The following is a 24899-nucleotide window of genomic DNA, read 5'->3' as shown; positions in this document are numbered from 1 at the left end:
AGCAGCAGTAAGCATAAATATGACCATAGCTTGAATTAATTTTTAGGAAATTCATGTTTGTTTTTGTCCCTCTTCTTAACAGCCTAGCCTGGTGTAGCTAGACTCAGTTCTTATCAGAATATGACTTCTCTGTATTAGTGTTTCAACCAATACAGAGAAAAAAATACCTCTGCACACAATTGCCTAGACCTACAACCATCACTGCCATTTTGTTGTTAACAAATTCAACTCAACAGCACTCAGATGACCTGTATGACTACGCCTGCTGTTCATCACTGCATAAAGCCCGTCTGAGCAATTTGATTGGCCCGGCAGATCTTTGCCGGAGCATAATCAGTTTACAAGGGGTTCAGTGGTCCACAAAAAACAAATTGTGGGAGGGGTAGTTTACTTCCAGGCTACTAACTGCCTATAAAAGTAGTGATTTAGATAAGACTATGTGCACTACTCTAGACTGGCCATTAAAAGTACAGTAATGTAAAATCTCTTATTAGGAGTGGGTTCAAACATATTTTGTTTGCAGGATGCTTCTTTGTTCTTTGTATATACGCAAATCTATTTAAATTTCACATAGTGCACAGATAATTATATCTACAGTAAATATAATCCTCGTCATCTTCACAAATGCAAAACATAACCAAGAGACACCGCCCTGAAGGAGAGGAAGTGTGTAGAGCAGAGCCACACAGATGGAAAAGTAGATAAAAGTAAGAAACTAGAAAGGGTAAAAAAATTTTAAAAAAAAGACAAGGTAGAAGACATGGAAAAATGATGAGAGCGAGAGAAGGTGTTTGACAGGAGAATAAATGAAGCAGGAAGTTAAAGCCAGAGACCAATGAAGCAAACATTACTCAACATCGGTGGTTGTATTGTAAGTGTGCGTGCACATACTGTATTTATTTATGTATGTGCATTGCATAATGATGCTGAATGAATAAGGTACCACTTTGGTCCATCTCTCTCTCACACACACACACACCCAGCAGTGTGAACCTTACACTTTTGCTCTTCATTATTTCTTTGTCTCTATTTCATGTGTTACACTTCATTCTGCTCTGCCTCCATCGCTCTACAACAAAGACCCTATATCTCACTGATAACCTTTCTCTGCTCCCTCCTCTTTTGTGACAAGACATAACAGAGGGCTGTGTTTTCTCGAGCCTTCGCCACCCAAATGCTGGAACCAATTTCCTAAATCTAAGTGCTGTAGTATTGCTGTGTAATCACAAGCACCACAGACCAAAAAACACTGTGCCTTATAATATCATGTGCTGATCGTCTGACATGATTTTAGTTGCCTTTATGCACATTTTAGCTATAGCTACAGTAATATTCAGTTTGCATCTTTACTACAAAAAGACCTGTGCTTCATTGTCTTGTCTTTCACTGACATTCACAAGTCTTTTCCAGGAGACTATTAAAATGATTTAAAAGACGTCAAGGCCACAGATGAGGACAGACATGTCCTGTAGCTGCTAAAACCTCCAAAAATAGTTTCATTAGCATGCATTTCAGCAGAGTAGTGGTCTCACCTCGCGGTCGAAATGTCCTTTGAATGAAATTTTCAATAAGATGAGTGTGGAAGGGTGCAATAAAAAGAAAATAAAAAAACAACCCATGCACCGCAGAGTCCAAAGTTCTGAGACCACGTTGAAAATCTGTCATCTGTCAGAGGTGAGGTACAAAGTTAGTGGTATTGACCATATTAACATCTTTGTTAAAAAATGTTTTCTTGGGTACAATTTTAATTCAGTGTTATTTATTTATATAAATAAGCATGATTTGCATACATTCATGGAGGCAGCGATCAGATTGACATTTTACTGACGTATCATTTTTTTGAGTAGATCCAACAAGCATCCATTGATCACCAGCTTGCAACAGTAAAATAGCAACGCTGCGATAATGGGAAACATGGCAACACAGCTAAGAGAAAGTGTCAGATGTGAAGAACTGATATTCTAAGCAAAACCTTTCTATCTCAACAACAAATCATAGCTTCCCTGAAGTCTCCTAATGGGGCAGTGCATGGCACTTTGTGGAAATTGGATCAACTGTATCTAAAGCACAAAAACCACCAAAAGTGACCACACCATCAGAAGATCAATAAATCAAACTTTATTCACTGAGAGATAGAACAGACTCTTCCTCACAGAGACAGACTCTTCTAAATAAAGAATGCATAACACCAATCAGCAAAAGCACTGTCAAAAGAAGGCTCACTAGTTGTGTCTCAGTGGGCGAGTGGCATCTCTAAACCACTTCTCAGGAAGGGAAACAAGGCTAAGACATACCACGATTCACAGTAGATGAATAATTTAAAGATGAATCCAAGATTGAGATTTGTGGCAGCAACCGAGGGCTTTGCGCAAAAAAATAAATAAAATAAATAAATAACAAAACAAAGAGGACAGAGAATGAAGCCAGTGTATCAAAGCTGTTGTGAAACATAGTGCTGGGGCTGTGTTTCTACTCTGGAGTGGGACACCTACACTGAACTGACTCAAAGGACAAGCAGTAGTTTGTTCTTGTAATAACAACTTGACCGAAGAAGACCATGGAGTACTGACTGTCATAGATTTTTATTGACAGTCGCCTGACCTTAACCCCAGTTGAACACTGACACGCACTGGGATAGTAGTGCAGACAGTCTGAGTAGGAACAGAGACAACCAGACGGACCTACTCTCTCCATAACCAATCAGTCTTATTTGGTTTTGAAAAGAAGGCATTAAGCAAAAAAGACTATAGTTCACTGAATGTACCAAAATTTCATTATGTACATCTAATGCATCATCACAAATAACCCACCTGAAGAGTACCTTGGAGAACAATATGCATACCAAGGAGAATCAACGCAGTTTTAAAGACAAAGCCAGATATTTATGTCACTGAGGTCTTTTTCTGTTCATTGCACTGTATACCTACAAATCTTATAAGTGTACATGTAGAATAGTACAAAGTAGCGGCAAAAACAAACACAACCAGTACACAAAACCCCAAATTCTGGTCCTTAGGATACAATGAATACCATTTCAGCCCTGGCGGCGTTTAAAAGGAACCAAGAGAAGTAGCGAAGTATAGCATCAGATTTTTCTTTTCCTCATTCTGTCTATACACAGTGCTAAAACACCTATAGCAAGTCTGCTAGCAGTGAAAAATGAAACCAGTTTATTTTCTCACCACAGTGATTATCATGAACACTGGTTCACCAGCGAGAAGTGACAATTGATATTTTATTTGTATATTCAACAAATACTTGACATATGTATGAGACAAATTTTCTCTAATTAATATGATGAAAACAAGCGTATTTTGATGTAATTTCTGTGTCTAAGCCATCTGGATAACACTGGATGACTTTCAGTTAATTTAGATGTAAATACTATTGCAAACTGATGTATCATTGGCATCAACAGAAATGCATTGTGCTGAGAGGAATTGTTATAACTCATACAAGACAGGCAAAAAAAGGAATTTCATATGAATGAAGGCTGCCTCTAAATGGACTTGTGTTGTGTACTCAATGTTCTTACACAGAAAAGGTTAAGTGCATAGGAGTAGCTTTATGTGGAACATTTTCACTGAGGATGGAAGAAATGCTTGTTCTAAATAAATATGATGATAAGAAGTTTGTGAACTTCTGAAGTACTCCATAGTTTCCCGGAGTGAAGGTCACTTACAGAGGAAAAAGGGATCAAAAAGCCACCACTTAACTTTGGAAATTGCAGGTCGAAGAGCAGCCTGACAAACCACTTCTGCAAACACCTCATGTGCAGCAGTAACAGTGGAAACACGGTGAGCTCCTAACACAAGACCCGGAGGGTACATGACAATAAGAATGCCAATGGTTTGCCCTGCTCTGACATGACTCCATAATGACTCTCTGGTTCTGAGAAACAAACTTGAAGTACAGCAAAATCCAGGAGCAATTCAAAACGTCTCATCTGTTTGTTGTTTTTTTCCCCCAGCCTTCTTTTAATAGCAGGAGGACAGAGCCATGTGATGGTCAGAATGATTATTTTTTTCTTTTGCTTGCTTTACATACACAAAAGCTATTCTTGCCAAAGTCCTGAAATGTGTGGTTGGATAGAAACTCCATAAACAAGTACAATCATGATCTTTAATATCATTCACAGCACAATACAGAAAAATGGCTTCCTCACTTCAGTCAACTCAGGTCTAGTTAACATTCCCATTCTGCTTCCTCTCTGGCAGCATTTGACGCAGTCTCACACAGGATCCTACTCAGTAGCTCAGTAGTACTTCCAGTTCCAGTCCAGTCTTATGTTGCTGAGAGAAAGTAGTGTGTTAATGGTGGCAAGGGGTACTCCAGTGCTTGGGCCACTGCATAGTTTCATGATAATGGCGGTACTTCAAAGGGTTGGTAACGTAGTTATCTCCACTGATGGCTACCCAATCCAAACCTCTCCACAGGTGTGCAGTCAAGCTGGTATTGTATCTTTGATTCCACCCCTTTGTTTGAACCATCTGATATCTTGTGCTTCAGGTTCAACTCCAGGTTCCGAGCTTTGTTGCACATTGTCATCCAAAAATCCCACCTAGATTACTGTGATAGAATCTGGTTGGAGCTTCCAATTAAGTGCTTGACACAATGCAATGTCCTCTGTTGCTGAGGTTCTCAAAGCCCAAACTCCCAGAAGCACAGTGGCACCCAGCAGTGGAGATGATGGCGCCCTGTCAAGTTTTGTGTGACAAAATTGTCCTTCAAACCTAAACCTTGTCAATCCATCCTTCCACCCGGACTTCCTCCCTTTGGTGACTTTGTTGCTAATGTATACCTTAAGATATTGAAGCGATGAAGAGCAGAAACTAATCTTTCATGCTAACATCGCAAAGGACAGATCAGAATATAATTCAAGGACACAAGCAAGCCAGTATACCAGTTTCTTTTGCAATAAACTTTATCTTTCAATGAGACTTAAAAGTGACACTACACTACATGTCAGCCACTCACCCTGGGGTTTGGTGGCTCTAAAAATCTTTTACTTTCCTCACCATCTGATGGTGTCAATGGTCAGCTGAAATTGAGACAGCTGAAATGGATTCCAATGGGAACAGGTTTCGCAGTGTAAAAACTACAAAAAAGTACAAAGGTACTTTTGAAACTACTACTCCATTTTTCTTCTTCCATCTCCTCTGTATGTGCAGTAGGTTCCAAACAGGCAAACCTTAATTAACAATTTCTATATCTCAGTGCAGTGCTTCAAATGTTTGCAAATCTAATAAGAATAATGGGCTTGAGAACACTTTATGCAAAGCCACTTATTTGCTTTTCCTATATTGTATATGACACAAGGATAGGGCAAGCAGTGTTCTCTGTGTGAGAGAAGCTTTACAGTGTTAGAAATATAAACATTTTCACACACTTGACATCAGTTATCAAAGTGAGGGGGATGCAGTAGAGTTACTGCTGCTGACGCACAGCTGGGGCTGGTAAGAAGAGGCCACAGATGCCAGGTCAGCCCTTCTTCTATATATGAGATTGCAGCATTCCCCACACACAAGGTCCAAGGGCAGTTGGAGGGGTGGCTGCAAGAGGAAGATATATCCTGTGTCTTCTGTGCTCTTCTTTGTGAACAAAGAGAAGGCAGTCAGCTTCTCTTGGCTTCTTCTCACCGTCCACGTGGGCAGCCTGATGGGTTCATATCAGCAAGTCTTGCACCATTCAGCCAGAAGCTGAGAGGAGGAGAGGGTTTTAGGTCAACCAGCTGACGATTGCCCTTGTGAAGCTCAGACAGAGAACAGACAGAAGCAGGATAATTGAAATCAGCTCGGATGTGGACAGGGTGAACTGTCCTCTGTAAAAACATAACTCCTATAAAACTCCTATACGTAAAAAGCGGATGGTGGGTGTGATTCAATAGCTACTAACGCTCAGATGTAGATGGAGGAAGACTTACAAGCGGGGACAAAGCTTGACCCGCAGTGACACACACCAGGAGAGACCAGGGTCACAAAAATCGGCTGTCCAATGGTCTCCAGTCAGCAGTATGCTTCTTAAAAGAGCAATGTCTGCACCCTTCATAGAAGTGCTAACATCAATAGAAGGGCTGAGCTGAGAAGAGAGTGAGCCTGCACCCCCCAAGCTTAGTCACTTGATCTAAATGGTACTGGGAATGGGTTCACTGCAATAGCTCACTGCACTTAAGGCCAGAAGCACTAGAAACACCCAATATACCAGTCTACTGCCATCCTCTCACAATGAGGGCTTGCAAGGGATGGAAAAGTTGAAATATTGGCAAGTTTGGGTCACTGTCCAGTGATGTGGGTGCCAAAGAAGTCCAGGGCTAATTATCTTAAATGAAGCAGCCACCAGGCTGGCAAAGGGTTGCTCACTTGTTATTTACAGCATCATTTTTTAAATTGCTTAATGAACTTGTCGTTTTATTCTAAGTACTGTAGCCACACTGTTTGGTTGCTGTCTTCTGCAGAGGCTAGAAGAAGACATGTACAGACATGTTTTGTGCGTATACATGTAACTCTACCAGGGAAGAAAACTGAGAAATCTTGATAACAAACCACGACTGCTGAATGATAGTCTGTATGTATTTTACTGTTCATCAGCTGTGGTTCTATGATGCATTCATATTTTATATATATATATTTTTATATTTAACAGTTTCCTTTAGTATTCTTAATAGCCTTAATAGTCCAGCCTCATTTCAATGACAAATTAGACCTGACCTTTTGACAAAAATTAACAGACTTAAGAGCCCAGTAAAGCTGTGTTGTGAAGTAGCCTCTTGAGCCAGCCTATCTCATGAGATAATCACATCACAGATCAGTGAGACCCAGCGTAACAAAAGTCCAAAACAAATCCTTCTTAGTCATGTCTGTTTGTTCTGGATGTAAATCAGATTAGCAGGTAGAACAATTCAGAAAAGATCACAAACCTCAATTCAAAGACCTAAAATAATACATTACATGTGTGTCATTTAAAGCACCAGCGCCATACATTAAACATCATGCAGAAAAGATCAGAGTAGAATTTTAGAGTTGAGTTTTGGCATTTGACTGTCACAAAATGTTATTTCATTCATTCATTCATTCATCTTCCGAACCCTCTTATTCCTGTTAAGGATCGCGGGGGTCTGCTGGAGCCTATCCCAGCTGTCATCGGACGAGTGGCGGGGGTACACTCTGGACAGGTCGCCAGTCCATCGCAGGGCCAACACAGAGAGACAGACAACCATTCACACTCACACCTACGGCCAATTTAGAATCACCAGTTAACCGAATGAGCATATCTTTGGAAATGTTATTTCACTAAAAAAAAAAAAAAAAAAAAAACTACTACTACTACTACTGGCCCCGCCTTTTTTACCTAAATGCAGCTGTATTTACAGCAAGTCTCCATACAAAGCAACCAACTGTATTCTCCTCAATCCAGTAAAACTCGCTGACACATAATATCGCTATGTAATGTTTTCAAAAAAAGAAAAATAAATGAACTCAGTGTTATCCATAACTGCACCACAAGCCTTCATCACTCGGTGCATTCCCAGCTCATCCCTCCTACACACAAGCAGAGCACTATGAATAAGCTTCCTACAGTTTGCCAGCCCCGTAGATGCTGTTCTCTCTGCCCTTTCTGCAAAAATATTACAGTCCTCGCACTCGCCAAATGGAGATGCTGCCAAATTCTCAATGGCTTATATTTCTCTGCTCATTTTTGTTGATCAACAGAGAAAGAAATAATTACCCACTAGATAGTGCTGTTAAACCTAGTGAGAATATATTCTCTGTATGCGGGCGGTGTTGTCAAATTGAACTTGCAATGCAAAATTAAACAGGAACATTAAACATCGCAGTGAGGCTGTTCACATCTAAAGAAAGTCGATGTTTCAGGCCACCGCCGCTCCATTTACCTCGAGCTCTTGCCTTGTTGGTGTAGTAAAGTTACAATTAAGGTTGGGATCTTTATTAGCAGATTGATCAATAAGTTGCTTAACAAAAAATAAAATGGTACAGGGATTTAGTGAAGAAAAAGAATCCCAACCTTCAGGTCGCAGCTCCTCAAATGGAAATAACAAAAGACATTTGAGTTATTCACAACTTTTTTTTTCACTATTTCTGACATTGTACAGACCATGATTAATCAAGAAAACAATCACAACATTGATCAGTATTGAAAATACTGATTAGCTGCTGCCTCATATCTGTAATGCACTACTACACATCTGATTATTTCATCTGAATTGCATTCTTGGAAATAGCATCATAAAACATATTCTGATATTTGCAAATTTACATTATGCAAATCTCTCTTCTATTAATGTGCAGTGTACTGTTGAATGAAATATAAAACGGTGTTAGCCCCTGAACACCCACAAGCTTAAATACAGAATGAGTCTCTCCTGCTATACTCTAAACTGTATCGGCCAAGTCAAATTTGACGCACTAGGCCAAATTTGAAAGCACAGAGCTTTATGATTCATACATTTTAAACCTTTTGTAGGATATCAGAACAGAGCAACAATACTCCACTACTTTGTTACGAGAGTGCACACACAGCAAGGTGTGTGTCTTGCCTATTCTGTTTTCTGTGGGGGCACTTACATGTTTGATCACTATGTGCTGCACACTACTTCTACCATTTCTTTCAAAGGAAATTCCATGCTTCAGTGCTTTTGGTTGTTTTTCTTATTAAGAAAAAAACACATTGTCTTTCTGTCTTTCTGAGTTTATAAAATTACTGAAAAAGGGATCCGAATACTTTATTTTTTCTGCTCCACATAGCCAACAAGCTGTGCACAAGAAACTTTTAATCACGGCGGCAATATGTTTTTTGGAATGCGTGAACCGATACAAAGGAGTAAATAATAAGAATAGATTTTTTTCCACCTAACCACACAAGCTGTATCTTTTGACTGATATCGTGTATTCGCCTCCTTTCCCTCTGTGATATATTATGTGATTTACCCTATCCAACTTTCTTGTCCAGAATCTTGTGAACACCTGGAGAAGAAATCTCCTTTTGCACAGCTTACGTTAGCGTACCTTCACACCAGTATTTTCTTCCAATTCAGGGAGAAACTGATATAGTTTCTTAGAATGTTGCATTTAACCGTGGTTTGTGTTGGCACGGCAGTCGAGACAAAGCAATCGGGATGTTTGAAGCTGGCACGCAGTTTATTGAGTTGGGACTGACTTAAAATAGGAAAACAATGACTGAAAAGACTGAAAAAATCAGTATTGGATCAGGGGTATATCGGGGATCAAGGCATCCCTAAATGTTAATGTTAATAATGATTTAAAATAGATTCATGCAGAGGAGTTCAGATAATTTAGCAGAACTCTCTCATCTATTACACACATATACTCTTTGAAAGACTCAGGGCTGTGTAGTTGTTTCAGTTCTTATTTTGTATTGGTTTCACTTTCTTTCAAATGTAATTTTTAACGAACGATAAATAGCCTGGAACAAAAGCAGTGCTTTTTCACCTGAACACGCCACAGTTCTAAGCTGTGGTTTAGAGCGAGTGGATGAGGCAAGCTGGAGAGTAAGGAAAGCTGCATTCAAACTGTGAGAGTCAGATAGGTTAGAAGGGAGTGATGGAAGAGAGAGCCACAGAGGAGCAGGACACAAGACCAGACTGCAAATGAAAGAATAATTTCTAACCTCATTTTTAAGTTGCCAGGCGACGGCTGTCCATCGTAAACTGATACAATATCAAAGTCTTCCTCCAGTGCCAGCGTGACGAAGGTTAGCTGGATGCGGTTCCTCTCCCCTGTTATTATCAGCCACGTACAGTTGGCGTAGTTGGGATAGCCGTGGGGGAATCCGGGTGACTCTATGGTGCCGTTCAGGCCTTGGACTACGCCACCACAAGATTCAGCTGGAAGAGAGAGATGACACAAAACCATATGGGGTTATTAGCATCAAAAACTTGATTGCATTCTGAACTAAATCATATAATCAAGACGGACAAGATAATGTGTTAAATTCCTGCCTTGCATACTCCAGATTTAGCCTGGGGTTCTGCATTTCTTGTCAAGTTCTACACAGTGATTGCAGCAAGAAGATAAGGCATGACTGTAGATTAATTCCACTGTGAAGAAAGTTGATCATGCATTTTTAAATTCGTCCAAACTTTTAGAAATAATGTAACTGATTCATTATTTGAAGGAACACCCTACGCACAGCTTATATGTGCTATGTGCTAAGCCAAGTGTCACTAGAGCAACAAGCCCCTGTCCTCACATGCAACTCCAGCATAATGCAACACATGCCTCACATCCTCCCTTGATGCTTCGCCATATAAAGCTTTCATGCAAAGTGCCTGAGTACATATGGCATATAGTATTTAGATTTCATGGCTCTATCCCTTTAGTCCTGGCAGCGTTAGTGCTGTAAGCTACTGATCTTGGACCAGAAATAACATCCCATGACACATATATTCATATGTACTTTGCCATGCACAGAATACTGTGTGGTGTTGTTTTAACAGCATGTGCAGCATGATCACATTCAACACTCATTAAAATCCCAAGACACTAAACACTCAGGCATAATGCATTGTACAACCTTTACGCTGCCCACCCACGACGGAATCAGAGATTCAGAATCTATGTGCACAGGAATACACAGAAACTTTACCGAAAACAGCTACCTCTTTTAAATCAGCTCATATGCAAGAAAAACACAAATATAATGCATTTTTACAATGCGTTATTTCAGCAAACGTTGCATGCAATGGTGCACATATTAGATTACTCAGAGTACCACACACTAAGTATTCCTTTAAAATTTGCATTTATCTGCTACAGCACAGTAGCAGTATGACTTTTATTACGCAGCTAAAAACCGCATATTTAAGCTCACTTTGATGTTAGAGAAACCTCATGTTAATATAATATAAAGGCCTCAGCTGACAACTGGTTTGAAGTAGGACAGGATTTAGCGCTGCTAGTAACCAATACTTTTACTGTTTGAGCAGGACCTTGAGTGTCAGCCGCTGCCTTATACTTGCAATTACATGTATGAACGATATAGACGTAGGCAGTTGCAGAAAGGCATGAAAAAAAAAAGAACAGGATTTATATAGTTTGCCGAGTTCTGAAAAATCATGAACCGCTTTTAACTGTGAAGTTCAGTCAAGGGAAAAAATGCAGAAATTATTGATAATATAACAGCTTTAAAAGCTCAGCAACAAATCTGGTGAAAGCCTCAACTGAACTCTCTTGCAGATGCAACAAACAGCTGCAGACACTAAGGACACATATGCCTGTGAAAGTTCTCGGAAATCCATGTCATGGCATATCCAAAAAACAAAGCTGAAACAAAGGAAACTGGACCTTATAGGGTTTCTTGAAGACGTTTCACCATCACCCAAGTAGCTCCTTCAGTTCACTAAATGGCTGCTTTGGAGTTGGGGTAACATTCTTGTGCTTTTTTCAAACCTATTGGAAGATGCATGTTAACTGGAAGCCAGTCTGACTTCCCCCCACCTACAATATTTTTCCAATAGAAAGTTGATCTGGGGTCATTCCGTTGGGAACTGATTATGCTGTGCCACAAACCTGGTGGGCCAATCAAATAGTCTGGGCAGGCTTTATGAGGCAATTGTTAGAAAAGTAACAGCAACATACATGGGAAATACTCGTCATCTGAGTGCCATGGAGTTGAATTATGAGTGGTTGTAGGAGCATCCAATTGCATGCACATATACATAGCAGATATTTTTTTTTCTGTATCTACAAAGTGGAAATGACATGTTACCAGGGTTATATTCTGATAATAATTGAGTTTAGCTACACAAGGTTAAGATGCACGTTGGTATCCTTGCAGTGTAGTAGCACAGCAGGCTGAGCATACATGGTAGTTTGCACAGACCCTTGAAGACAAAACTGCCATCACACAGACCCTCACGTACATGTACTAACATATTTGAAAAGTTAGACCCAATTATCCGAGCTTTAAAACATAGAAATAAAAAAAATAAAAAAAAACAGCTGAAGCCCTCAAACAGTTAAAATAGGCTATGATAGCAAAAGCGAACCAAAGATTATTTTAAGAAGACCTGTCAAAGCTAACTAAGGAAGCTTTGCTTAAAAAATGTATAACACGCTTCATTCAGCTCTATCAAACTGAGTAAAAGTCAAAACTTTAGGTGAAAAATGTAAAAGCAAATCATTATTTAAGGATCTTGTACGTCTGAGTTTTGAGTCATGGAGTTTTCACTGTGCTCCTTTTCCATCATTTGCAAACTCTACCTGCACTTCTGTCTTCTCTCCTCCGTCTTTCATATACTGCTCTCTCCTCGAAATCCCTTCATATACTTTACTCCTGGAAACTACTCAGGGCACGTAGCGCAGTGCGTACGTGTGTTTGTATGAGTGTGTGTAGCCAACATGAAAGCCAGCAGTAATTGTTTCTCAGATAGCAATGGCTATTGATTTATTAACCTTGCGTCAGTGAGATCGCACCCTTGTCCACACGTGCACACACAAACACACACACACACACAGAAATGTATCGTACTCCAGAGATAACTATCTGTACGAGAGTTTCCTCATTGCACGTACCAGATGTTCCTGTTTGTCTGAAGTAACCCAAAACACACGAAAGTACATAAGTACCTATACACGAGCGCAAATGGACAAGCTAAGGGGGTAACAGGAAAGCACACATGTACCGTATGTGTGCTCACACACAAACTTCTTACCATCTGGAGTGTCCAGATTAATTTCAGATTGTTCTCCACTGTCTTTCCAACCCAGTTCACCTCTCCCCCTCAGCCGTATTTGTGTCTGTCTCTCATTCTGTCTCCAGTTGTCTCTCTATTTCTGTCTGCCATGTCTTCCGCTGCCAGATTACCTCCCTGCCGCATCTTGAGCAGATGGGATACGTAGAGATACTTGCATCAAGCCGGATGCCATATTGTAGTACCATACTTGGGGCATTTCAGTTAAAGGTGCTTTGTTTAGCATCTTAGGTGATGTATGATTGACTGATGATTTTTTTTATACGTAGCGTAGATTTATTTTTTCAGCAAGACTGTCCAGTAACTGAAAAACATATGGTCAGTCCTTCCAGCAGCTGTCCATGCATATCATGTTGTATTCACTTTTAAAAATGAGCATGTTAATTTGCCAAGTTAGCATGCTATCAAATGGGGCAGCCATTGGTTGTACATGGAAGCATTTCCTGCCTATCCATCCAAAAGTGGATAGCATTTGTGAAACGCCACAAATGTTAACTTTTTGGTGGTACTAGATGTAAAATGAGGGAATCCCAAAGCATAGGGTTTTATTCTGTGGGGACCATGAACATCATGACATTTCATCCATATGGTATTTGCTGATTTATGTTGATTTATGTCAGTTTAGGCAGAGTGGCGGTCCTACTGACTGACTAGCAATCAGTGCAATTCTCAAGTGCATGTTGCGGGCATGGCTCACACCGTTGTGATAAATGTTTGATTCTGGCCGATGGACGCCAAGAGTCGACTGATGAGTGGTGACCTAACACGTGCTGCACTGTCAAAGTCCAAGTACTATTTTCACATGTCTGGTTGAAAACAGGTCCATTGTTTTGATTAACAGAACTTGCCAACTCATTTTATGGGAAAAGGTTAGGCAGACACATTTAAATCACTGTAATTATGGTCTGCCGGTCTGTTTTGTTGCCATGGTAACAGATTATAAATAGTATTCAATATATTTTCAGAAAAACACAGAAGGAGGAATGGTCCTCCCATCTACTTTACCTTCTCCAACGCTTAATTATACTGGCTGTGATTTTAGTTTTTGGTTTCTTCACTGTATGACCTATCGATATCTGGCTGTATAGGAAACGTGACAAAAAGGAGAAAAAGACTCGGTGTAAGAGTGTGAGGCATACTGCAAATTAATCCGCGTGTCTATTAATGCAAGTAGTGTGCGAAAAAGCTGCTCCGGACGCAGGCAGATAAAAACATGCTGTCATTTGCACATGTACGCTGTGCGCTCAAATGCCAACAAACCCACCGTAGGTCCTCATTAAAAAACAGGACTGCATCTTACGGGTTTGGTTTGTTTAATGCCCCACAGGGTGAGGGCCATTTATGTTGCTTCTAAAAATCGGGCATGCAAGTTTGCGGAAAGATCGGACACAGACAGGTAAAACTAAGAATACTTGCCTCACACACTCACATAAATTGAACGTCATATTTCAGCAATCAGAGCTCCTTTCTCTCTTGTACAATAGATGTTAGATATCATTAATTCAGAAACAAATACTCTTTTCTTCTTATTTTTTTTTGCCAAACAACCCAAACAAAGTCTGCATTGTTTGGTAATTGATTGAGTTAGTCCACCAATTTACATAACAATAAGACAGACTCTTAAATTTTAGGTGCTGAGAAGCAGCAGAGAGGTGGAGCACTCTAGTAGAACCTGACCACAAGGTCCCTGGCTCATAAATCAAATGCTTGTCTTCTTTCCACAGTGTGCTGGGCCACAAATCAAATGCATCTTTCTAAGTTACGCTGTGTAGAACTATTGACTGCACTGATTCAATACAGGCTATGAAAAAGTGGAGAGGAGAGGAGAGGAGAGGAATCTAGTATCCTTGTTGTCGTTCCCTTGTTTCCTCGCCCTGCCCACTCCTCTAGTGCATCATCCCCTCCCTCTTTTTCATTATCTCTGTGTCAGAATCATTGTGTCTCTCCCACATTATGTTTGTCTCTCTGCAACTCTCCATCTCCCTCCATCTCCCCACTCTATCTCTATCTCCCTCCAACCTTCTGTCCATCTTTGCAGTCTTTATTGCGCCAGTGTTATCGCGTCCCTCTACCTCTCTCCATGTGCCGCTTCCTCCTTCCCTCCCCGCAGCTCAATTCCTCTATCTCCTCCACCAGCTCTGCCATCATCTCCTCCCTCCCTTCCCTCCGTCTACTTCTGTCCGGCTCTCCCATCTCTTCATCCCTCCTGCTCTCTCTGCATCCCTCTTTCGCCACAATTATCTCTGTATTAGCATCATCGCATCTCTCCCCGAGTGTCATTGCATTTCTTCCTCGCTATTATTATCGCTATGTCATATTGTCTCTCTCCCCGTGTCATTATATCTATCTCCTGTGTTTCCTCTCTTATCCTGCTAGACTGTTAGGTTGTTTTTATTCCACCCACTCACCTGCTATATTTATCACACAAAGAACAAATACCACAACCTCTCTCTGTCTGTCTTTCTTTCCATCGCCATTTTTCGCGCTCTCTGCCAGCCCACTGTCAAACTGTTTAAATAAGTGGGACTGCAGTTAGATTCAAGCGTTTAGGCCATTTAGCCGGTGCTCAGTGGGTATAAAAGCTGGTCTCCGGAAAATAATATATGAAAATCCATCTATGCAGTCAACTATGCTGAAAACAATTTTGAAAAACGCTTTCTGTGGTCCTGCGATGGAGACGCTTTTTCACGAGTTTGATCTTTTTTGGAGCCATCACAATGTTCGTTCAACTGGAAGTAACAGTTCACTTATTTAAAGAGTTTTAACAAGATATGTGGCATTTGCAGGACATTGGAAACAGAAAGACTAAAGGTAAATCTCCCTTAAGTCAGACACCGGCCAAACTTTCACTTCTGTGTGTGTTTTCTTGTTTGGCATTGTGTTGTGCAAAGTTTGCTTGAGCATGCCAGAAAACATGGGGTGACAGGAACCAGCACAGTGCAAACATCCAAACTAATAAATACTCAACAAACAATGTTGAAAATTGCACCACGCCCCTCGTTACACTCCGATAAGTTGATCAAAGAGCCTCTTTGTCAAATTCAGGATTAATGCACTTGTCATATCTAAATTAGATGCGCATTCGAATGAGTCAAAACGGTAAACTGAATGTATAGTGGAGGTGGTAGCGAAACATATGGCAAGGAAAAGGGACAGTACGTGCTTTGTCACTGGTCGCCATGACAACGGCAGCATATTAAAAGGCATGCGTTATACCCCATGTGACACACACGTACACACAAATGGACTGACACACGGGACACGCACAGGACGAATCAAGGCTACGTCCAGAGTAAATCCCAAACACTGTCAGCGTGGGATAGGGGTTGCTGTCCGCAGATAGCAGAGATTGGTAGGATTGATGGCGTGTGTGTCTGCGTGTGTGTGTGGGTGAGATGAGACGCGATCAAAGATAGAAGCAGACTGAAATAAGGGCAAAGTGAGACGCGGGAGAGAATTGCACGTGATTGCATGTGTGCTTGAATTTGAGCGCTATGTGCATGAGTCTGTGTGTGTATCATTAAACATCATCTTCATTTTTCATCACTCACCCTTTGGAAAAACAAACCAACCGGCTTTCTTGGGGAAGCCACCACTCTGCGTCTGTTATCAATCATCCTTTAACCTACAGCGCAATAACTGTATGCTGTGAACAGAATGAATGCAGGCGATTCAAGGGATTCAAATCAAATCCGAGCAATGAAACCAAACACAGAGTAACAATAATTTGAGAGCACATCTTTGGCCTGCAAAGCCTACACACAATACATCCTTCAAATGGTTTTGAAATCACCACTGATGCATTTTTACTGTCTGTGGAGACAGGGTTGCTCATAGGCTGAAATTCTGTCACGCCATTATTTGTATTTGCTTCAACAGTCTCAGCAGAGCAGCCCATGCTTGTTTGTTTGGGGGTTTGCGAGCTGCTGTCAGTCCGGTGATGCCAAAGCACTGGGGGCAGTTTTATGAACTGATGGCAAATGCGGTTCAGAAAACCGCCACAATGACAGCTCATTACCAAACGTGTCGCCACAGACAAGAAATGGAAGACTTCTTAAAATGGAAAATGAAAAGTCGTGCAGAATGGCCTTTTTTTTAGGGATCAGATGACATGACCGGCTGCCATATCAAAGACAGGAAGATGAGTGAGATGTGGCGCAATGCTCAGTGACCTGCAGTCAAAAGGGAGTTTGGCAGCTCCTGAGAGTAAACATGCGGTACGACCGGAGGGTTTTGTCCTTAATACGACTATATTGTTTGTTTGTGTTTTGGAACTCACGAAAGAGGCTATTTTAAACCCTATTGTCTTAAAAACACCTGCATTTTTGTTAGTCCAAAAGTGTGTATTATGACAAAGTTCATGTTCAATAATTTTTTAATCAGCAGTTTCTGGACAAACATACCCAATTACTTTCAAATAACTGCTGGGAAGCTTAGAAGATATTTGGTCTGCAACCTCAAAGCTTTATCATAGACCTGTGAGATGGGAACAAGCAGACCGTTTCTTGAAGTGCGTGTGCCTCAACAGCTATTGAGCCATGTGACCATGTCACTTTTGAGGGTTCCATGAACATTGATCCTAACGCTCACGACATGAGGTCACTCCTGGAGATGCTCAACTTTGCGGGGAACCTGTTTCATGAGGTCCTTAAACGTGCAACCATTGATTTGTCGGCCACTCGAAGGCATCGGAAACAAGACACTTATGACGCACCCTTTTAGTTGCTTTACTTACCCTACACATCACACAGATACAAAGCAACATGGAGTCATGCTCCTGGCCTAAGACCGATACTTGTTCTACCAAGCTCATTTTTGTTAAGCAGCTGGTTGCAAACTGACTATGTGCTCTGTGTGATGTTTATCCTTTCCCGCTGCAGATGGAAGCGAAACTGGAGCTGTTCAGACCTGGTATTAACATGTGACCTTGTTCATCTGATCGTGAGTGGGGAGCGGAGCTCTAAGTATACAGTATATGTTCACACTTAGCATTAAAATGCATTTCCACATCAGCGTCTCAAGTGACAGGTTATGATGTTATCTCAGTTCTGCACTCTGTCAAGTAGCCTACATGATTTAGGTGCAGTAGCATATTATAGAAACAGCTGACCAATAGATTGCAACCGCCCCAGCAAATAGCACTGCTTTTCGTGTTGTGTGCGCTCGGAAATGGCGATATGATACAATTTATGCGATGTAATGAGCTGTGAACTTTAAGCACATGTGTTCAGTTATCATTTATTAATCTATGTCCTGATGTCAGCTATTTTAGAAACCCACTCAGGATTTAACTCGAACCGCCGGAAGCATTATAAGCGCTGTTTTAATATTGGTTATAAACATTTTAAACAACACCTGAACACACTAGCCTTCGGGGTCCCTCAAATCATCTTAGCAGTGACTTTTCAGTGAGCTTTTCACAAAGTTGTGTGTATTCCCCTTGGAGTTATCTGAGCTTCCTGCCGTTCAAACTGTCTTACTCTAAGAATTTTCCTTGAGATCATGTAGGGATATATCTGAGTCAATGAAGGGGAAAGACACAGATATACGCAGAGCCATCTAAATAGAATAGATGTGACAATGAAAATCACTGATGCCCCCACTAGCTCGCGGTGTCTAAAAAAGGAGGCAGCGTGCTCAATATTTAACTAACCCTGGGGATAGGCTCAAACGAAAAAAAAAAAAAAAAAAGCCTATGAATTCCTTCGCCTGCTTGAAAAGTCGACCTGTGAATGTGATACACTCAGCCCGGAGTCAGCACGCATGCAAACACACACATACTCCAGCAGAAACACACATTTGAATCGTCTGTGGTCAAGGATAGGTGGGAATATCATGAACTCAGCAATCTGCTCAACGTGTGTTAGAGTGCAGCAGCAAAATGGGTGCTGAGAGCAAGCAATGGTAAGCAGTCCTTTATGCGCGTTTGTGACTGGGTGGCCTTGGGTGTATGCGGTGTGTATCTGTATGTCATAAACCGTGCTGTTATGCTGAGATGTTCCAATATAAACTGGAGCTAGCGGTCAAGATTGGGTAACTCTATCATTGCTGACAAAATGCAAACCCAGCACCTGAGAGTCCAACATTATTCTTCTTTATAATTTCTTTCCATCTACTTTTTTTGTTTCTCTCTCTCTCTCTCTCTCTCTCTCTCCTTCTCTAATTTATTCCCTCCTCAATAAAGACATTTCTCCCTGACAGTGAAAATCAATTGCTTGTTTCATCTGACAATAATGTTGGTTTTACTGCAAACAAAAAAGAACAAATGGAAGCGGCCCTGTAGGCCCATTCCTCTGACAGTGAGTGGTTCATTTTTTTTTTTCTAAATAAAAGCATCACCACTTTGCTGTTTTTTTTTTTTTTTTTCTTTTCTCCTATAATCAATCACAATTAAAAGCTTTAATCTTAAAAGACAGCTTTAGGGAATTTGTTTGTGATTTGGTATCAAAAAGCATTTTGTGTTGTGTTTTGGTTACTGTTAATATTCTGGCACAAACGGGGAGAAATCCAGACACGTCATATTACACACCTCAGTGTCGCATTCTTGTTTTCATATTAAAAACATCTTATGTATATTGGTATATTGTATGGAAATACTATAGTGGAAACACGCAACAACCAAGCGGACCAATCACAGCTCTTGCGCTCTGTGTCGCTGTGGCGTCTGCGCTGTCGCTGTAGCTTCTGCGTCAACTTAACTGAGAAGTCTAAACCGCCTAAGAAGTTAGCTCACTTTTCCTACACCATGGCGTCAACCCTTGAACTTTTCTCATTGAACATCTTACATACATTTGCACCAATCGGTCTGATTTTGCATATGATTTTGTATCGGTACCACAAGCTCTCAGGTTTCCATTTGTAGCTCAGCTTATGATGATAAATCAGTTTTCAGCAGGTTTTGGTTGCAGGCAGTCTGGGGTGCAAAAGAGGCTATAAACACTTCTCATTCTCTGTTGGAAGGTAAGCTAACATCACATTTCCATCAAATACTTTAAGCAAGCTCTAGTGGTATTGAACTGTTCAAGCTATAGACCCTTTTTCAGCCAACGTCATATAATAAATGCACGCACATTTTGGCAACGGAAGTGGTGTTGTTTTCCGGCAGCTCTGACTGACAAAGACGACGTAGCAACTGGTTAGCAAGCATTTACAAACTGTTCCTAGCATCAACATGTCTGGTTGTTGCGTATACGGTTGTACGATCGCTATTCCACCGGCGAACTAAAGGTTTATAGGATTCCGACAGGATCACGACCATTTCAGAGCAACCAGCGGCGTCTGTGGCTGCAGGCGATTAAACATGTGGACTGGAATGAGGACATAATCAAAAATGCCCGCATCTGCAGCGCCCACTTTATATCAGGTAAGGTTATCTATCTAGCCTACTCTTTGGTTTTACGGGGAAAGCCTTGTTTACATTAGTGATTGTCTGTATGATATAGAATAATAATCAAATGCAGCTAAAGTTTGATAAGTTGGCATTAGATTTGCCTAGTAGCTTGCTAGGCTAAACAAACGTGTTTGTGTTTTATTTTAATAATGATAATTATTATTACAAGCCCATAACACCAAATAATAGGCTACTTAACCCGCCATACAGGTGCAATTCGATGTGAGGACGTAGTTTTCTCGTTGGTTGATTATAACCCAAGCCTCATACATTGTTGTCTTGTGTCCTTGTCTTTGACTAGGGAGAATTTCTGATCTCAAAACACAAAACTCTGAGTCTGTGTCATGGTATTTGATGTTCTGTACATGACCACAGACAACGTATTTATACGCATCCAGTGATTTATAGGCTCGTCATTTCTCTCTGGTGTACACGCTCAGTTTCATAGTCTATTGTAAGAGTAAACTGTCAAGTTGTAGACGTCATCGCTCCGCTCGATTCTCACGTCTCAAGGTGCTAGTCAGATTGTGGAACAGGCACGCAGAGCAGGGCGTCTTAGCCTGAATAGCTGTTGTCTAGATATCTGCTTACTACCCCGGAAGCCTGGAAAAGAGGCTACATTACGCAGATTCCGCCAAATGAAAAGATGATAGATGGTCATTCTATTTGTTTTGAGCTCTGCAGACCGTTCACACACATTGTGTGTATGCATGTGTGCGTGAGTGTGTCAGTGGGCAACTGTAAGGCCCTTTTTCCTTACAAGTAGAAAAGCATTAAGTCCATTTAGCTCTCATGGCTGAGCTGACTGGAAATCAGGTTCTAAAATGATTTAGGCTCCTTTCAGACACAACCTGCATCTGAAATCACTCTTTATTTATCATGTAGTGCACTACATTTACTGCCAACCATTTTATTATAGTGTCTAATTATGTAAAAATATATACTGTCATCACAAATTCCACACTATGGCACAAAAAAGCACAGTTTGCAGCAAGTGCATTACCTTCTGCTAACAATTCAGTGTAATGCACAACACTGTAAAGATACAAAAAAGGCCACTCAACAACTGCTGATGTTGATAAGCAAGTGTCAAATTCAGAACTTTTAAAAAACTTTTTTACCTCCCGGGAAAAAGTCTCTTGGTTTTGGTTAGTTGATGATGTCTGCGACTGTGGGAAAACAGCACGTGTGTGTTCTGCTTTCAGCCTGTCCCTACAGGGTGTCTAATGCTAGCCAGCTGTCTGCAGATATCAAACAGCAGATATCTTGTCAACACTACAGATGAATTAGTAAGCAAACTTTTAACAGCATGGGATCGTATTTAAACTTTAAAATACTGCAGAATAAAGACACTAGATGGTAGATCCTTTTAAATCCTTGCTCTTGTAGGCTGATTTGCCCTGTATGAAGATCAGTTTTATACCTGATATATGCTTTGCGTGTGCACAAGTTTATATTCAAGAAAAAATGTAGGTTCTCAGAAATGCTTTATTAAATATGTATTATAGGGACTACTTCTGATATTTTTTATTCCTTCTGTTAATCTAAGTTTACTACTATACATTTATTAAACGTACATTTATAAATGATAATTATAACTTTTAGGAAAGGATGTGAGACTCAGTGTTATGTTTTTGTTTATTTTTCTATTTCAGTTATTACGAACACCACTTTTGCCAGTGAAAGTATGAAACACACATCCTTGCCCTAGAGCCTGGAGATGTAAATAAAAATACAAATATATATTTATTTAAATACAGAAATACAATCTTACAGTTACACTTTCTGCACTGTTACAAACATTAAACGTTGAAAGTCTATATACCTCTGCGGTTTTCATTGAGGGTACTCGCCTGTATATACAACTGTCCGTCAATTTCTGATGACAGCACACTCCATGTAATGCCTTATCAGGTGGACACACATATCAACCACGGTTTTAGTGCCATAATGACAGTGTAATAACCCTGTAAGCGTAAAATGCCAGTGCATTAAATGCACAATAAATTTGTAATTGGTTATAAGTATGTTTATTTAACTTTCTTTAAACCGTATCATCAGCACATTAAAAGGCAAAAACGTTCAGAACCTAAAAAAAAAAAACAAATGGCGCTATTAAATGTGGACGATTGCTGATCGAGGCCTTCAGGACAGGAAAAAACTTCCTTCAATCGACAAGTTATAGTGGATGTTTTAGGAAAGAGGTTATTTGGTAGCGATGACGCCTTTAAGCCTGAGCTGCTACCACCTTAAACCACAGCGTGTTGTTTCCAAACTGATGGTCGAGTTTAAGCAATTCAGTCGTAAATAATTCAGCCTCCCTTCTCCAGTGAAATTAATTGGGGTCTGTTAATTCTAGTATTTACCTAATTAGTTACACCTGCAGCAGCTCAGTATTTTACAATCCTAACCAAGCCTTTACTGGAGGTAAGGAGGAGTTAGCAGGGAAGAGGGAAGTAAATTAATTTTGTCAGGGCTTCTCTGTATAGGGTCTTCCTACATTGTTTTTTTTTTTCCTCTCTCTGTCTCTCTCTCTGTGTACCTGTGTCTTGAATTTATTGGTCCCTGTGGATTTTTGAGTCTCCTGAGTGTACGAGAGAGACAGGGACAGACAAGAGGTGAGGGAGATGAAAAGAGACAGAAAGAGATGCTCTGGAGGGTGATTTGTGTAATAACTGTATGTGTGTCACAGTGCACAGCCAAAATACATCCAAGAACCACGCACACAGGTCTGGAGCAGCTGCTGTTCAATAGTTATGATCCCAGCAAGGTGTGTTAGCTGGCCAATAGCCCAACACAGTATTGGCACACAGCTAACAGGGTCCCTGGAGGAACCAAGCTGAAAAATATGCACAAGTGTGTGTGTGTGCGTGTGTGGGTGTGTGATGGTGTGTGTGTGTGTGTGGGAGGGGGCGGTATTTCTAACAATGACCTGGAACTCAAAGAGAGACACACAAAAAAAAGTGAAAAAGTGAAGGATGAACGTACACAGTGAGAGGGGAAGGGGGCGGTTAAGAAAAAGCAAGAGAGGGAGAGATGCCGCTCTTTGCATCTACTGTATGTATTTGCCCTTGGGGCCCTAATACTCTATATGCTGCAGTACGCTTTGTTATTCATCTGTAGGGACACTGATGTTTCACATGAGCTAGCAGGTCGTACGTGTGAGAGTGTGTGTGAGAGAGAGAGAGAGAGAAAATGACACACACACAGACAGAATAAATGAAACTGGGGGTATAGAAGTTAAAATGGCGATGGCAAGGATGCGAGAAAAGGGGAAGCAGGGTAAACACTGCAAGAGGAAAACCAATCAGCGGAGAAGAATGAAGGCGCCAAGTGTCTTGTCACTGTAACACACACACACGGGACGGACAGACAGACAGACAGACGGACAGACAGACAGAGGGAGGCACAAGAAGAGTTAAGAAAACAAAAGGAGGAGAATGAAGTACAAAAGCCAAACAAAAAAAAAGTGACTGAAATATGGAGAATAATCATGAGAAGCAGAACTGTATTCATTAAGTTTTATTTTATGCTGTTCATGGATCACGCAGTTTAATCTTTGTGGCTCCCAGAGATAAAAAAAAAAAAAGAGAGAGAGAGAGAGAGAGTCCAACTGTACTGTGAGATGTTCAGAAAAATAACTTATAAAAGCTAAAATACATTTATGAAGAAGAAAATCCTACTTTCTCAATTGGCTTCTTCTTTCCAACACGAACATAGCACTTAAAGACCAATTTCAAAAGGTTATTTCACATTAAAAGCGATTTCTCTGCATTTTTACTATAACCTTATAAACTCTGATTGAGGTGCAATCACGAACAAACATTTAATGTTATATACAGTTGAATATTGCTCATTTGAAACCATATTTTACAGGGGTTCTATATACTTCACTTGCTCACAGTAATGAATGTATGCTACTTTAAAGTTTCAAAGCCGTGGCTAATTCCTTATCAGAGCCAAATGTGAGCTAACACACTGGCGAAATGTGTCTCGTATAAGATATTTGCAGACATAATGTCACGCTGGAGCATTTTACTCACAGCAATCTTGCACTGGTGCAGTGGTACATTTGCTTGCTGCAAGTGGATAATTTCCTGCCTGCATGAGTTTAATAACGCTGGAGCTTGCGAAGACACTGCTACACCAACATTAGGGGAAGGGCACACCAGAAGAGGATGTCAACACAAATTAGGTGGCTGAAAGATTTAAAAATATATAATAAAAATAATAATAATAATAATAATAATAATAAGAAGACCTCTGCCCAAGAATCTCAAGTTACGTGCTGGTCTGTATGGTGCTAAAAGGTCAGCGATGTAGTCTGGGACATAGCCATGAAGAGCTTTAAAAGTGATCGACCTTAAAATCGATTCTAAAACATACCGGGAGCCAGTGGAGATCTGCTAAAACTGGAGTGATATGATCCCCTTTCCTGGTTCTGGTTAAAAGCTTGGCCGCTGAGGTTTGGACTGTCTGGAATCGTGAAATTGCTTTAGTGCTCAGACAGATAAAAAGTCTGTTGCAGTAATCCAGACGTGATGAAACAAAAGCATGTAAAATAGTCACTGTGTCTTTAAAAGATAAAATGGGCCACATCTTGGAAATGTTCCTCAGGTGGTAAAAACAAGTTTGAACTGTCTTGGTAATATGGGACTCAAAAGTTAGGTCACAGTCAGTCCAGACATCGAGGTTATTCACAACAGTACTGCTGTTCTTGCAGAAGGAACCACCCGAGGGTAGATAATCATTTCCATTTTGTATGAGTTTAACTGCAGG

General features: G+C 40.6%; 1 protein-coding gene across 1 annotated transcript in view; it reads right to left on the bottom strand.

The window, feature by feature from the left end:
• The window catches only part of LOC311485387 (CUB and sushi domain-containing protein 1-like), a 285694-nt gene extending 275632 nt beyond the window's left edge, over window positions 1-10062 (bottom strand). The window contains exon 1 of the mRNA XM_084540754.1: window positions 9646-10062. Coding sequence (XP_084396880.1) covers window positions 9646-9890 — 245 coding nt within the window. The 5' untranslated portion in view covers window positions 9891-10062. The remainder of the gene's footprint in view (window positions 1-9645) is intronic.
• Between the last annotated feature and the right edge of the window lie 14837 nt (window positions 10063-24899).

Source organism: Chelon labrosus, assembly GCF_963514085.1.
Source record: "Chelon labrosus genome assembly, chromosome: 3".
NCBI lineage: Eukaryota > Metazoa > Chordata > Actinopteri > Mugiliformes > Mugilidae > Chelon > Chelon labrosus.
This window is presented reverse-complemented; position numbering and strand designations above follow the sequence as displayed.